This window comes from Pristis pectinata, chromosome 32 (genome assembly GCF_009764475.1).
Source record: "Pristis pectinata isolate sPriPec2 chromosome 32, sPriPec2.1.pri, whole genome shotgun sequence".
Classification (NCBI taxonomy): domain Eukaryota; kingdom Metazoa; phylum Chordata; class Chondrichthyes; order Rhinopristiformes; family Pristidae; genus Pristis; species Pristis pectinata.
In genome coordinates, this window is record NC_067436.1 from 15,791,580 (window position 1) to 15,808,231 (window position 16,652).

At 46.9% G+C, this 16,652-nt stretch overlaps 1 protein-coding gene across 1 annotated transcript in view; it reads right to left on the reverse strand.

Annotated features, from left to right (window-relative positions):
* ccdc33 (coiled-coil domain containing 33) overlaps positions 1-16,652 on the reverse strand; it is a 241,599-nt gene that overhangs the window by 140,909 nt on the left and 84,038 nt on the right. Inside the window, exon 5 of the mRNA XM_052042733.1 lies at positions 13,651-13,784. Within this exon, the coding sequence (XP_051898693.1) occupies positions 13,651-13,784 (134 nt within the window). The remainder of the gene's footprint in view (positions 1-13,650; positions 13,785-16,652) is intronic.

Consider the following 16,652-nt stretch of genomic DNA (forward strand, 5'->3'; position numbering starts at 1 on the left):
ACTTTGTGGGCGTACCCACACCTCAAGGACTGCAGTGGTTCAAGAAGGCAGCTCACCACCATCTTCTTAAGGGAAACTAGGGACGGGCAATCAAATGCTGGCTCAGCCTGCGAAGCCCACATCCCTTGAATGAATATATAAGAAAAAAGGTTGCAAGCACTGAAAAGATGGGAAAAGCAAAGAAACTCTGCAGGAGAGGCCAGTTAGCCCCTGAAGGAGAGATGAGAAGGAGAGGATCACTCATGATTCAAAGATTTTGAAAGTAAAACTTCTTGACCAGTGGGTCAGGGGCTGGGTTTGAAGCTGTTGAGAGAGAGCGGCTCCAAATGTGGGTGTTGTCCCAACTCTGCAGGGGATACAGGGGACCTGGATACATTCAGTCTGTTACTGCTTGGCAATCACAGGCACACAACCCACAAGCAGAGGTGGGGGGGAGGTGGGGGGGGGCGTGATTGGAAGTAGACCAGGCAACGTGGCGCAGGGCGACGAGCCAGTGCATCAGGTCGGGGGGAAGCATGAACCAGGCTGAGGAGACAGAGCGGGGGCGAGGGCAAACCACGCGGGGCACAGAGGGAACAGGCGGCAGGGAGGAGCTCAAAGCGGACCTAAAAGGGAGAAGGCAGGCCTGGTCTCAAGCGGACCTGGAAGGAGGACGGTAGGGTGGAGCTCAAGCGGACGCGAAAGGGTGAACCAGGCGTAGGATGGACAGAGCGAAGGGGCAGCCAGCCAAGTGCAATGTGGCGCAGGGTAAGGCAGGGAGAGCGGGGGGGTGCGGTTGGAAGTGGTCCAGACAATGTGAAGAGGGTGCGGGCAAAGCAGGGTGAAGCAGAAAACAATGCGGTTAAATGGGATTAGTGTAGATGAGGCAGCATAGACATGGAGGGCTGAAGGGCCTGTTTCTGTGCTGTATGATGCTAAATCAGTTAAGTACTAAAACTCTGTGGTTACATAACTGGATAAATAACCTAGAGACCAACAATGAAGATCTGGTTCAAAATACACTATTGAAGTTAAATATATCTGAGTTATAAAGCTAGCATCTGTAATAGTGACATAGAACACTCAATCGACATAAAAACTCACCAGGTTCATTAATATCCTTCAGAGCAATGGAATTGGATTTTCACTGCCCTCTGAAATGGTCCACCCAGTACAGGGGGTAATTAGAGAACAAATGAAGCATAGAAGATCCTGAATTGTCTTGATTTTCAATCATGGGAGAGTCTTGAGTGAGGAGATAAGGGGCCAGTCATTTAAAAGTGAAGTAAAAATTTCTTCTCACAGAAGAAAGTTAGATTCAAAACCTGAACAACGAATCTTCTCTAGATTCAGGTGTGACATCCCATAACCATTGAACATGAGTAGGCGGAGTAACTTCCTTCCATTTAAGCAACACAGCTCTCCTGGCTATAAGAGAAATAAAAGCCGGAACGTGTAAGTCAAGGGGTGGGGTAGACCATCATGAATGGTGGGCAGGCTTGAGGAGCCAGGAGGATTTTCCTGCTCTTGTTTGCTTGTGCTTTAGTGACACCGTGGATGTGAGCAGGGATTTTCTCCCTGTTGGTCTCCTTATTTAAGAAAGAATGTTAATGTGTCAGAAGCAGTCCAGACAACTGATACTTTACCGAACCAATATCTGGAATGGGCATGTGGTCTTATCAGTAAAAGCTGAGAGGATGCTTCTTTTTGAGAGAGAATATAGAAGTAGGGGTCACTGTTCAAAAATAAGGTGTTGCTCATTTAAGAAAGAGGTGAAGAGACATTTTTTCCCTCAGGGTCATAAGTCTCTGGAACTCTTTTCGTCGAAGGGTAGGGGAAGAGTCGTCTTTGAATGGTTCGAAGGCAGAGGGAGGTAGATAGAAAGGTTACCAGGAGGTTGATATGAATGCTCAAGTACCATCTATAAATTCATCAATGACACCACTGACATTGGTAGAATCTCAGATGGTGATGAGGAGGCGTACAGGAGTGAGATAGATCGGCTGGTTGAGTGGTGTCGCAACAACAACCTCGCACTCAACGTCAGCAAGACCAAGGAATTGTTTGTGGACTTCAGGAAGGGGAAGTCAGGAGAACACACACCAGTCCTCATTGAGGGGTCAGCGGTGGAAAGGGTGACCAGCTTCAAGTCCCTGGGCATCAACATCTCAGAGGATCTATCCTGGGCCCAACACATTGATGCAATCACGAAGAAAGCATGCCAGCGGCTCTATGTTATGTGTTTGAGGAGATTCGGTACGTCACCAAAGACTCTTGCAAATTTCTACAGATGTACAGTGGAAAGTATTCTGACTGGTTGCATCACAGCCTGGTATGGAGGCTCCAATGTGCAGGATCGAAAGAAGCTGCAGTGGGTTGTAGACTCAGCCAGCTCCATCACAGACACAACCCTCCCCACCATCGAGGGCATCTTCAAGAGGCAGTGCCTCAAGAAGGCAGCATCCATCATTAAGGACCCTCACCATCCAGAACATGCCCTCTTCGTGTTACTACCATTGGGGAGCGGGTACAGGAGCCTGAAGACCCACACTCAATGATTCAGGAACAGCTTCTTCCCCTCTGCCATCAGATTTCTGAATGATCCAGGAACCCATGAACACTACCTCATTATTCCTTGTTTTTTGCACTATTTATTTATTTTTGTAATTTATAGATTTTTATGTCTTGCACTGTACTGCTGCCGCAAAACAACACATTTCATGTCATACAGGTCAGTGATAGCAAACCTAATCCCAATTCTGAACTGAGGATACAGTCAGACCTGCAACGAACTTCTGAATGGTGAGCAGGACCAAGGGGCTGGAGACACAAGAGACAGCAGATGCTGGAATCTGCAGCAACAAACAATGAACTGGAGGAACTCAGCGGGCCGAGCAGCATCTGTGGGAGGAAAGGAATTGTCGACGTTTCGGGGCAAAATGAATCCTGATGCAGGGTTTTGACCCGAAATGTTGACAATTCCTTTCCTCCCACAGACGCTGCTCGCCCTGCTGAGTTCCTCCAGAGCACTGTTTGTTCCTCCAGGACCAAGGGGCAGATTGACCCACACCTAATTCATACATGTGAATTAATATTTTTTTTAAAGTTTACAATAAACGATAGATTCTGAGGCAGGGGAAGGTGTGTTTACCTCACAGTGAGCAATGCCTTTAACACCCAAGCGTTTGTTACTCTGAGAGGCCAGTGACACAGACACCAATAGAAAGTGCGACAGTCACTGCCAGAATGTCAATTTTCTCCTCTCTCAACAACTATGCTGTGTGTGGAGCAGCAGCCACTTCCCAGACTCACCCGAGCTGTCATTAAAACCCAGATGCGGTACTTCTGTCTCTGAACAGCCTGTAATCACGCCGCCAGTTTCACCTTCTCTCCACTCCTAATTAGCTGGCAGAACGCAAAACCGCCTCCCCTCTTCACAAGCCAAAGCGTTTTCACATGAATAAATGTATTTAGCTGCAATCAAGTGTCAGCCATTAAGTGCTCCCATCGAGTCATGCAGACGAGGCATAATGCTCTGATGATAATGGGAGTGTGGAACGTTGCATCCCACTGATGGAGCCCCTTCAACTAGCTGTCTTTCAAAGCTAAATGAGTCTCAGAGAGAGGAAGCCGGTACAGGTTGGCACAGCATTCCATAAAAAAGTGTAATCAGTACAAACATAGAACTGTCCAAAGAACTCTGTAGACTCTCCGCATCCTCTGCTACATCTACTTCTTGGTTTATTGCCTGTGCTATTGTAATGTTATTATTTGGTGGCCTATAGACAACTCCCACCAGTTACTTTTTCCCTTTACTATTCCTAAGGGCAGGCACGGTAGTGTAGCGATCAGCATAACGCTATTACAGCGCCAGAGACCCGCATTCAATTCCGGCCGCTGTCTGCAGGGAGTTTGTACGTTCTCCCCGTGTCTGCGTGGGTTTCCTCTGGGTGCTCTGGTTCCCTCCCATGTTCCAAAGACGTACGGGTTAGGAAGTTGTGGGCGTGCTATGTTGGCGCCGGAAGCGTGGCGACACTTGCGGGCTGCCTCCAGAACACTCTACGCAAAAGATGTATTTCACTGTGTGTTTCGATGTACATGTGACTAATAAAGAAATCTTGTCTTGTCAAAAAAACTGATGTAATCAGTACGAACATAGAACTGTACAGCACAGGAACAGGCCCTTCAGCCCACGATGTTGTCAGGATCATTGACATATGTCATGAAATGTGTTGTTTTGCGGCAGCAGTACAGTGCAAGACATAAAGACATAAAAATTACTATAAGTTACAAAAATAAATAAGTAATGCCAAAAGAGGAATAATGAGGTAGTGTTCATGGACCATTCAGAAATCTGAAGGCGGAGGGGAAGCAGCTGTTCCTGAAACATTGAGTGTGGGTCTTCAGGATCCTGTACCTCCTCCCTGATGGTAGTAACGTGAAGAGGGCATGTCCCAGATGGTGAGGGTCCTTAATGATGGATGCTGCCTTCTTGAGGCACCGCCTCCTGAAGATGTTCTCAATGGCAGGAAGGGTTGTGCCCGTGATGGAGCTGGCTGAGTCTACAACCCTCTGCAACCTCTTGCAATCCTGCACATTGGAGCCTCCATACCAGGCTGTGATGCAACCAGTCAGAATGCTCTCCACTGTACATCTGTAGAAATTTGCAAGAGTCTTTGGTGGCATACCAAATCTCCTCAAACTCCTAATGAAGTACAGCCGCAGGCATGCCTTCTTCATGATTGCATCAATGTGTTAGGCCCAAGATAGATCCTCTGAGATGTTGACGCCCAGGAACTTGAAGCTGCTCACCCTTTCCACCGCTGACCCCTCACTGAGGATTGGTGTGTGTTCTCCCGAACTAAGTAAGCTAATGACACCTAATCACTTCTGCCTACACAACGTCCATATCCCTCCACTCCCTGCATGTTCATGTGCCTAAGAGTCTATTAAATGCCTCTATCGTATCTGCCTCCACCACCACCCCTGGCAGAGCATCCCTAGCACCCACCACTCTCTGTGTAAAAATAAGTTGTCCCGCACATCTCCTTTGAACTTTCCCCCTCTCATCTTAAATGCATGCCCTCTGGTATTAGACATTTCAACCCCAGGAAAATGATACCGGCTGTCTGCTCTATCTATGCCTCTCATAATTTTATAAACTTCTATCAGGTCTCCCCTCAGCCTCCACTGCTCCAGAGAAAACAACCCTAGTTTGTCCAACCTAGTTACTTAAGTGTTAGTTGGAGTGTAGGTGGAGGGTCACATAGAACACAGAACAGTACAGCACAGGAACAGATCTCTGAACACACGGTGCTGTGCCAAACTAATTAAGCTAATGACAGCTAATCCCTTCTGCCTGCACATGGTCCATATCCCTCCATTCTCTGCATATTCATATCCCTGTCTAAGAGCCTCTTAAACGCCTATCGTATCTGCCTCCACCACCACCCCTGGCAGCGCATTCCAGGCACCCAACACTCTCTGTGTAAAAAATTTGCCCCGCACATCTCCTTTGAATTTTTCCCCTCTCACCTTAAATGCATGACCTCTGGTATTAGACATTTCAACCCTGGAAAAAAGATACTGGCTGTCTACTCTATCTGTGCCCCTCAGTACAGATGGATTAAATCAGCAATGTTATACACCAGTAAGAAATTATAACTCTCTTCTTTAAGGGTGATGTTGACAGAATATTGTTAAGGTAGATGGATACTTGTTCAACCCTCGTCTTCTGGACACCCCAGCAGAAGTACTCCACTCACAAGTATAGACTCAACTGTGGCTCACGTTTCCAGGACAGGTGGTTGTATGTTCAGCCAGGGTTGTCCCACTTCATGCCAGTTGAGGAGTCCAGGCCAGCCCTCCCTGTGCAGACCAAGAGAGTGCTGTGCTGTTGCAAGTGCCACCTTTTGAATAAGATGCTGAGACGAGGCAGTGTCTGCTCTTCCAATTGGATATGAAAGATCCCCTGCCGTTACTTGGAAGGAAACCTTGCCACAATGTCCTGGCAAGATCTGTCTTTCAAGCAGCACCAGTAAAAATTAGATTGGCTAATTTCTACCTCAATTCTGGCTCGGTTGGAGACAAGACAGAAAAAAGCGAGGAAAAGTAATATTTACTTTTATTAATAGAGGTAATGCTTCTGGAAGGGAAAAGCAAATCAATCTAGAAAAAACATTTTCTCATTTTTTAAAACGCTAAAATCATTGTGTTAAATCCTCTATGTGGAGGCTTTTACCTCAGTCACTAGCAATTTGCCTCAGTGTGCAGAAGTTGGTGCATATATGGAATGAATTCCCAGAGGAAGTGGTTTTGGCAGGTACAATAACAACATTTAAAAGACATTTGGACAGGTACAGGCATTGGAAAGGTTTGGAGGGATATGGGCCAAACATGGGAAAATGGGACTAGCTTGGATGGGCATCTTGGTCAGCATGGACCACCTGGGCCAAATGGCCTGTTTCCGTGCTGTATGACACCTTGTAGGGAGTCAGAAGCAGAATAATCTGAGTGGTCTGCACGATGAGTTGTATCTAAAGTCATCTAGAGTTAGAGAATAAGTAATATCTAGTATAAAATGGTAGCTTGCAAGGCAACTGCAAACAGGATTAACCACCTGTAGGGAGGGAGGGAGGGAGGGATGGAGAGCGAGAGGCCAGCAGCTATACTGAACAAAATATGCAACATGTAAGGAACAGCATGCAGAGGTTATATTAGAGTGCAATAGTTTGCAACATTTCATATCGTGTCTTTGGTAATTTCAAATAACTTGTAAATGTTATCATTAGTAGTGCTTGTATTTATATTATTTGTGGTATTTGCTTGGGTTTTAATAAACTTTAAAGCTTATAAAAGGCTTATATATGGCTTTATAAGGCATTGGTCAGACCGCATTTGGAATATTGTGAGAAATTTTGGGCACTGTATCTCAGGAAAGACATGCTAGCCCTGGAGAGGGTCCAGATGAAGTTCACAAGAGCGATCCTAGGAATAAAAGGCTAAAGTAGGAGGAGCGTTTGACGTCTCTGGGCCTGTACTCGATGGAGCTCAGAAGGATAAGGGGGAATCTCATTGAAACCTACTGGATACAGAAAGGCCTGGATAGAGTGGACGTGGAGAGGATGTTTCCATCAGTGGGAGAGTCCAGGATCCGAGGGCACAGCCTCAGAATAAAGGGACGTCCCTTTAAAACTGAGATGAGGAGGAATTTCTTCAGCCAGAGAGTGCTGAATCTGTGGAATTCATTGCCGCAGGGCTGTGGAGGCCAAGTCATTGGGGGTATTTAAGGCAGGGATTGATAGGTTCTTGATTGGTAAGGGGGTTAAGGGTTACGGGGAGAAGGCAGGAGAATGAGGTTGAAAAAATTAGCCATGATTGAATGGTGGAGCAGACTCGATGGGCTGAATGGCCTAATTCTGCTTCTATATTTTATGATCTCATGATCTTATGAACTGTTTAAAGGAGTTCAGTGTGGCGCTGATGATTTTCCCCAGACAAGCTCAGACTCTCAGGAAACGAACAGCAGTGAGAGACACTATCTACAGAGCAAGGCAGACAGGATGTGGAATTTGGAATGCAAGTAATGAAGTAGCAGCGTCACTGAAATAACCAGGACATGTGAGAAACTGGCAAGAAGGGCATCGGAAAAGTCAAGTCCGGAGGTAAAGGCTCTTACCCTTGACAAGTTCAGCTGGCTGCAGGGTGCATCGTCTACAAGGCACACTGCCGCAACTTCCTAAGACCACGACAGCTCCTCCCAAACTTGCTAAAGGGTGAATAGTAACACGACCGCCTGTAGGATCCTTTCCAACAGGCACAGAAGAGGAGCTGAGGGCAACACAAATCAGCCATGATCACATTAAATGGCAGGGCAGGCTTGAGGGGCCTTGTGGCCTTCTGCTGTTCCAAGTCGCACACCATCTTGTCTTGGAAACATATCGTCAGTTCTTCGTTGTCGCTGGATCTAAATCCTGGAAAAACTCTTCAATTCATAAAGATGACTCACCACCACCTTCTCTCGAGTAGGAATAGCCAATAATTGCTGACCTTACTGGAACTGATAGAGTTAGGTATGTGGATAACATTTAAACAACGTTTGGACAAGTTCACGGATAGGAACGATTGAGGGATATGGCCCAAATGTAGGCAAATTGGTATTGGTATTGGTTTATTATTGTCACTTGTACTGAGGTATAGTGAAAAACTTGTCTTGCATGCCGGTCGTACAGGTCATTTCATTACACAGTGCAGTTACATTAAGTTAGTACAGAGTGCATTGATGTAGTACAGGTAAAAACAATAACAGTACAGAGTAAGGTGTCACAGCTACAGAGAAAGTGCAGTGCAATAAGGTGTAAGGTCACAACAAGGTAGATCGTGAGGTCAGAGTCCATCTCATTGTATAAGGGAACCGTTCAATAGTCTTATCACAGTGGGGTAGAAGCTGTCCTTAAATCTGGTGGTACGTGCCCTCAGGCAACTGTATCTTCTACCCGATGGAAGAGGAGAGAGAATGACCCGGGTGGGTGGGGTCTTTGATTATGCTGGCTGCTTTGCCAAGACAATGAGAGGTAAAGACAGAGTCCAAGGAAGGGTGGCTCTGTTCGGCAACTTGGTCAGCATGGACCAGTTGGGCCAAATGGCCCATTTTACCTGCTGTATAACTCTTACCAGCAAATGCCAGATCCTGCAGAGGACAGAGGGGGTGGAGACCGGCAATTCTGTGGAGGTCATGTGGCGCGGGAGGGGTTGAAGCTGAGCTGAGAGGGGGACAGGACACTGTGTCTACGTTGGGGTCAAATGGGAGCAAGAGTCCAAGGTAGACACACTTAGTCAAGGGGGGGCAGAGAAACATCTTCAGGCTGCCTCTGCTGAACAGCACTGAGATCTGCCTGCAGGCACGGTGGAAAGAGAATCCTGTAGAGGCTTTAAAAGGGAATCTGACAGACACAAGAGAGAGTAACTTGCAGAGATATGAGGAACAGATAAGATAGATAAGATATCTTTATTAGTCACACATACATCAAAACACACAGTGAAATGCATCTTTTGCGTCGAGTATTCTGGGGGCAGCCTGCAAGTGTCACCACGCTTCCGGCGCCAACATAGCATACCCACAACTTCCTAACCCGTATGTCTTTGGAATATGGGAGGAAACCGGAGCACCCAGAGGAAACCCACACAGACACGGGGAGAACGTACAAACTCCTTACAGACAGTGGCCGGAATTGAACCCGGATCGCTGGCGCTGTAAAGCGTTACGCTAACCGCTACACTACAGTGCCTGCCAAGGACTGGTCTACTAGAAGCCAGCATTGACTCCACAGGCCGAAAGGCCTCCTTCTGTGCTGGTGGTTCTCCAGGCTGCTCGGCAGTGGTCACGGAGTGGGGAGGTCCAGCTAATGACTGACAGCAAAGGGCTTGAGAACAAAATACAGGGATGACCTGCGGCACTGCAGGTAATATAACACTTCAATGCAAAATACATGTCGTCACTGCATTTAAATTCCAGTCAGAGTTTGCTGCTTAACGGGGTTGAATGAAAGGTCTCAAGGCTAATTAGAAAGTCACAGATCGTGCACTGTCTGCTCTGACAAACCAATCAGGCAACGAGCCAAGCCATCAATAGCAGCCCATGAGGCAGGGCAGCCGATCGATACGCATCAATGATGCATCAGGGAGAGCTGGCAGGGGCTGCTCCGGGACACTGTGATGTTAAGTCTGACAGAATAACCAGATTGCCAGGCTTAAGACCATCGAGATTGGGGGGGGAGGGAGGAACGGGATGGACAGATGGAAAAAATACAGCGGCATCACACTCCCCGCTTCCCAAAGAAACTCTGCCCTGCCCTGTGCCATTCCTTGCAAAGTATTATTTTCACTCTGATTGATCGTGGCTCCATAGCTCCGCACCAGAGGCCATGTTTTGTTGACTGTGGTTTGCAGCTGGGGTGAAAGACTTATCCAATATCACAGGATAACTTTCCTTTATTTTCAACCACTTCTTCGTCCTCACCATTAATTAGATTCCATCCACAGAGACTCGCAGGGTTGGGATTATCTGTTTAAATTGGCACTCGTATTGGATGGAGCCACGTTCTGCTCGTTTCAAATCAATAGGCTCCTGACCAATTCTGTGTCTGTGTACAGGCACGGAGCCCACAAAACCCGGCATTTGGGACCCATGTCAAGATTATAAATTTTCTTCTGAACCTGAAGAAAAAAAGTGTTCCTTGTCCCTTGTGCTGGGAGAAGAGAGGGGAGGATTTACTAATAAAGCCAGGCAACTCCGAGGAATCGTTAGGAAGTACTTAGTCACACAAAGCAGAGAGAAATGGAATTCAATCTTCCCAAGGGATTGTGAAGTGGTGTGGAGTGAGGAGTGAGGAGGAGTGGAGTGAGGACCAACAACTGGAACCTTCAGGGCAGGGATTGGTAGACGGGTTCAGCTCTAAGGGGCCGATATGGTTGAATAACATGGCATGATTGAACAGAACAGAGTGCAGGCTGAATGGCCTTCTCCTGATTCGACATTCCCAGTTGCTGGCATTGTGTTGGAGAACTGTTACATCACATTGCTTACCTAGATGGTGCAGAGGTAAAGGATGGAGCAGGTTACTGTGTTGGACACGCCCTTGTGTTTGGACACGCCCTTGTGTTTGAACATGCCCTTGTGTTTGAACATGCCCTTGTGCTGGACATGCCCTTGTGTTTGGACACGCCCTTGTGTTGGTCACGCCCTTGTGTTTGAACATACCCTTGTGTTTGAACATGCCCTTGTGTTGGACATGCCCTTGTGTTTGGAATGCCTTTCACCCGAACAGCACTGCTCAAGGTAGCAAACACAGTTACAACGATGAGTGAGGCAGCCACACAGCAACACTGTTCCCTTGGCTGGCATCACCAGGTAACATCAGTGGCCAGGGGTGACCATGCAGACTAACTCTGCATGGTCTCACTCTGCCCAGTTCTGCCAGTATCAGTCATGACTCAATGAGAGGGTCTCTCACCTCCAAGTAAGAAGATCGTAGATTTAAGTCCCACTCCAGAAACTTCAACACAAAAACCTAGGCTGATGCTTCAGGGGGGAGTGCCACACTGTCAGAGGTCCCATCGTTCAAATGGAACCACACAAAAAAAATCCCATGGTACTATTTCCAAGATGCAGGGGTGATATCCCTGGTATTCTAGTGAAAACGTATCCCTTAGCCAACACCCAAACCGAATCATCCTATTGTTATTTTTTTTAGATCTTGCTGTGTACAGACTGGCCGTCGCTGACTTCATTGGCAGTTAGTCACTGTGGAATATCCTTAAAGGAGCATCAAAGGTAGAACAGAAATGCAAGACCCAGTTTTCTCCGGAGGGCCCCAGACAGGAAGCAGGGGACTGACAAGAAGTGACCTCACCACAAAATGAGGATTTGAGAGATGGGAAGTGAAAACAAAGTCTAAACTGGATCACGAGGTGAGTACTGAACCTGCAGAAGTTATACAACCAAATCTAGTAAGCTGTTAACTGGCCTGCCAAGGAATTTTGTGATTAAACCTACTTAGAAATGAAAGACTTGATTGTCCAATTAATTAATGTCATGAAATTAGCCACATTGTTTTTCAAGGGAGGAAAAGTTTGCATTTTATATCTTTATTAGTCACATGTACATCAAACCAACAGTGAAGTGCATCTTTTTTGCGTAGAGTGTTCTGGGGGCGGCCTGCAAGTGTCGCCATGCTTCTGGCGCCAACATAGCACACCCACAACTTCCTAACCTGCACACCTTTGGAATGTGGGAGGAAACCAGAGCACCCGGAGGAAACCCATGCAGGCACGGGGAGAACATACAAACTCCTTACAGACAGCAGCCGGAATTGAACCCAGGTCGCTGGCGCTGTAATAGTGTTACACTAACCACTACACTATGGTGTTTTTCATATCCACAGGATGTCTCAAAGCCTTGTACAACCAATTGGTACATTTTGAATTGAGAGAGCCATTACAGTAGAGGCCATTCTACCCATGGAGTCCATCCTAGCCCTCTGTAGCACCACCTATTCAGTTTCAATAGCGTGCTCCACTCCCATCACTCTAAATCTTTTCTCAATGTAGTTGTGGTTGTAACATGGGAAAGGCAGCAGCAGATTTACACACAGCAAACCCCCACAAACGATAATGACCAGATAACCTGGTTCACAACACAGAGGGATAAACATTGGCAAACATGCTCTGGTTACATCACAGTGATGACATGCTCCAATGACATCAAAGAAAGGTATTTTTCAGTGATGCCTTAATTACATTATAAAAGTATCATGTCATGTAATATAATCAATAATAATACTATGTGACTACAAAAGTATGACAAAAGATGCTCTTTCAGTACCTCACCTCTCAGCGCCTCTACATTTCCTCTGGCAGCTCGTTCTGCATACCCACCTCCCTCTGCGTGGGAAAAGTTGCCCCTAAGATCGCTTTTAAACCTTTCCCCTCCCACCTTAAACCTACACCCTCTAGTTCTGCATGACCATCTGACAGAAAGTTGCTAGTTGGTGCAGACTCAGCAGTCTGAAAGGCCTGCTCCCACCCCGTACGGCTCTGTGAAGTGCCCGGACGACAGCATAGAGTGGAAGATGTTCAGGAGCAGGATAAGCAGCGATGAGTGGGGACAGGAGCGTGGGCAATGGGGGAACAAGCAGAAGAATGGGACCAATGGGAATGCTCCACCAACATAGAATTAATGGGCTGAATGTCCTCAAGAGTTAGGAGTCATTCAGCATGGAAACAGGCCCTTCAACCCATTGAATGCTATCATGTGGTGCAATGGAATGCCAGTTATACCTTCTCATCGTTCACCATTGTGCACTTTGGGCCAAATGTGAACCGATCATTTTCACAGCTCCAGCCCCACTTACACCAATCGTACAAAAAACAACAGGCTGGAGGAACGCAAGAGGGTCAGGCAGCATCTGTGGAGGCAAAGAGCCAGCTGACGTTTCGGGCTTGAGACCCTGCGTCAGGACTGTGACTGTGGAGGGAAGGTCACCAGTATAAAGAGGGGAGGGAGAGGGCTGAGCCAAGAGCTGGCAAGTGATAGGTGGATCCAGGTGAGGAGGAGTTGACAGGCAGATGGAGCCTGGTGGGGGAGGGAAGGCTGGACATAGAGACAGCTCCTGCCTCAGCCCTCCCCCTCACCCCTTTATACTGGCTATCTCCCCTTTGCACTCTCAGTCCTGATGCAGAGTCTAGACCCAAAATGAGGACTATCCCTTTCCCTCCACAGATGCTGCCTGATCCACTGAATTCCTCCAGCCATTTGTTTTTTGCTCTGGATTCCAGTATCTGCAGTCCCTTGTGTGTACAATAATCCTACACCATCCCATTTTATTCTCCCCACATTCCCATCAATTCCTCCCAGACTCTACCCCTCACCTACACACTAGGAGCAATTTACAGTAGCCAATTAACCTACCGATCTCCACGCCTTTGGGCTGGAGGAAACTGGAGCCCCCTGAGGACACCCACGTGGTCACAGGGAGGACAAGAAATCTCACAGACTGAACTGCGTCGCTGTGCCTCCTTCTATGCAACAGCAATTCAACACAAAAATTCACAGGAACCATTTGGGTTAATTTGGTATGCATCAAAGGGGGATTAATCAACCGTGACTCTCACCTTCCTCTTTGGCCATGTCTTCCTCTATCTCCACAGTAACCTTCTCCTCCCAGGACGGGGAGTGTGTGGGCTGGGTAGTAGCATGGGTAACACCCTGGGCTGTCTGGTTTTCCTCACCATCTGTGCCACTCTTACTGCAAACAGGAAACAAAACTCGGCATTAGAAAGGGTTACATCGCATCACAAGGATGCTGTGCACAGAATATGTGTCAGATCCTGCAAGGGGATAAGCGGAGTGAAAATTCATCCTTGGTACCCAGTAAGGAAGGAGCTAGTGTCATTATAATTGCTTGAGGTTGTTTCCATTGGCCCCAGTGAGAGGGAGTACCCCACGCAGACTCCAGAACAGAGAACATAGAACAGCACAGCACAGGAACAGGCCCCACAATGTCTGTGCCGAACACGATGCCAAATTAAACTGAATCTCTTCTGCCTTCACATGATCCATATCCCTCCATTCCCTGCGTGTTCATGTGTCTGTCTAACTGCCTCTTAAACACCACTGTTGTATCTACTTCCACTACTCCCCTGGCAGCCCGTTCCAGGCACACACCACTCTCCGTGTAAAAACCTTGCCCCACACATCTCCTTTAAACTTTCCCCCGTTCACCTTAAAGGCATGTCCTCTAGTACTGGACATTTCTGCTCTGGGATAGGAATTCCAATTGTCTACCCTATCTCTGCCTCTCATAAGTTTATTAACTTCTATCAGGTCTCCCCTCAGCCTCCAATGCTCCAGAGAAAACAACCCTATTCTGTCCAACCTCTCCTTATAGCTCACTCTACTGCCGTAAGACTCTGATTATCCGATACCCAACCATCTGGAAATTCCAGTGTTTAGCATCAGGCTCATCAGGTGATGTTTCCTCTGTTCCCTTTAAAGTTATGATGTATAACATGTGGAGCACAGAATACATTTTCCTTAAGGGGATGAGACAGGGGGCATAGATTTAAAGTAATTGGTAGAAGGATTAGAGGGTAGAGTAAAAAATCTCACTTCAAGGGCAATGGGCTTCTGGAACTCATTGCCTGAATGGATGGTGGCAGCAGAAACCCTTCCCATTTTTAAAAAGTACTCGGAAGTGCACTGATAGAGCTGTGGGCAGCAGGGTCACAGACAGAACATTGGAGGTGGGATTAGGCTAGGTAGTTCTTTCACAACCGGCACACACACACAAGGAGGTGAAACGTCTCCTTCTGTGTGAACAGTTCTCTGTGATTCCATGATTCTTTCACAAACATCCATCCATGATCTCCCTTCACCCGCTTCCTCCATCTCCCCTTCACCCATTATCTATGCTGGTTCCCCCACCCAAAAATTGAATGGTGTCAAGTCGCCAGATGTATTATAATTTAAACTCCTGTGCAATGTATGATCAATAATGCAAAAAGCGTTCAAAGTGCACAATTATTTTGCAATCAAACCTGATGGTTACTCATTGGACAGCTGCCTCAACCAATAGCCAGTCACACCTTCTCACCAATCAGCATCTGGGGTTGGGGCTAGCTGTGCACCTATCATATTCACAGTTTAAATCACAGAGCCCACCCCATATATCACCATCCATGTTCAATGCTCCTCTACTGGAGTAGTGGTAAATAACAATAGGGAGATTATAATAGTCATTGGCGATTCTTTAATTGGTGACCAGTGATATGATAGAACTGTATTGACCTGATATTTTGTGCAAAGCTGAATATTCAATGCTATTAGTGGGCAACCTCATCAACAAAGTCATGATAAAAGAATCATGGTAGCAATGAATTCAGTGTCTCCTGGAACACAAAGGGTTTAACAAGACTTGATAGAGAGAGGTATCAAGCAGTAGAGTGGGCATGGTGCAGCAGGTAGTGCTGCTGCCTAACAGTGGCAGGAACACAGGTTTGACCCTCGGGTGCAGCCAGTGTGGACATTGCACATTCTTAGCCTGGTTTCTCTTGGGTGCTCCAGTTTCTTCCCATATCCCTAGTACGTGCTGGTAGGTTAATTGGCATGTCCCCTTTGACGCTCACCAATTTTTATCAATGCACCATAGAAAGCAACCTATCTGGATGCATCACGGCTTGGTATGGCAACTGCTCTGCCCAGGACTGCAAGAAACTGCAGAGAGTTGTGGACACAGCCCAGCACATCACAGAAACCAGCCTCCCCTCCATGGACTCTTGTCTACACTTCTTGCTGCCTCAGTAAAGCAGCAGCATAATGAAAGACCCCACCCACTCGGACATTCTCTCTTCTCCCCTCTCCCATCAGCCAGAAGATACAAAAAGCCTGAAAGCACGTACCACCAGGCTCAAGGACAGCTTCTATCCCACTGTTATAAGACTATTAAACGGTCCCCTAGTATGATAAGATAGACTCTTAACCTCTCAATCTACCTTGTTATGACCTTGCACCTTATTGTCTGCCTGCACTGCACTTTCTCTGTAGCTGTAACACTTTATTGTGCATTCTGTATTGTTTTACCTTGTACTACCTCAATGCACTGTGTAATGAACTGATCTGTATGGATGGTATGCAAGACAAGTTTTTCACTGTACCTTGGTACAAGTGACAATAGTAAACCAATTCCAATTTCCTACTGTACGTTATCACTTGCTGTGGTAGAAGAAGCAAAGGACAGCCAATGGACATGCAAGAGAGAAAGTTGTAGGGCTAAAACAAAATAAACGTAACAACACTAGTGCAAGTTGAGAGAGAGAAAAAGAAACATAGTCTGAGGTAGTGATAGGGTTCTTCGGGTAGGTTCAAGAACCTGATGGCAGTAGGGAAGAAGCTGTTGTTGAACAGGGACCCCCCCCAGATGGTGGGGGTCCCTGATGATGGATGTCACCTTCCTGAGACATCGCCTCTTGTAGATGTCGTGGATAGTGGGGAGAGCTGTACCTGTGATGGAACTGGGTGAGTCCACCTCGCTTTGCAGTCACGGAAAGATTAACAATCAATTGCCAAGAAGTGGCCCCTGTGGGTGATCATTAGTAGTTGGCACTGCAGCCTGATC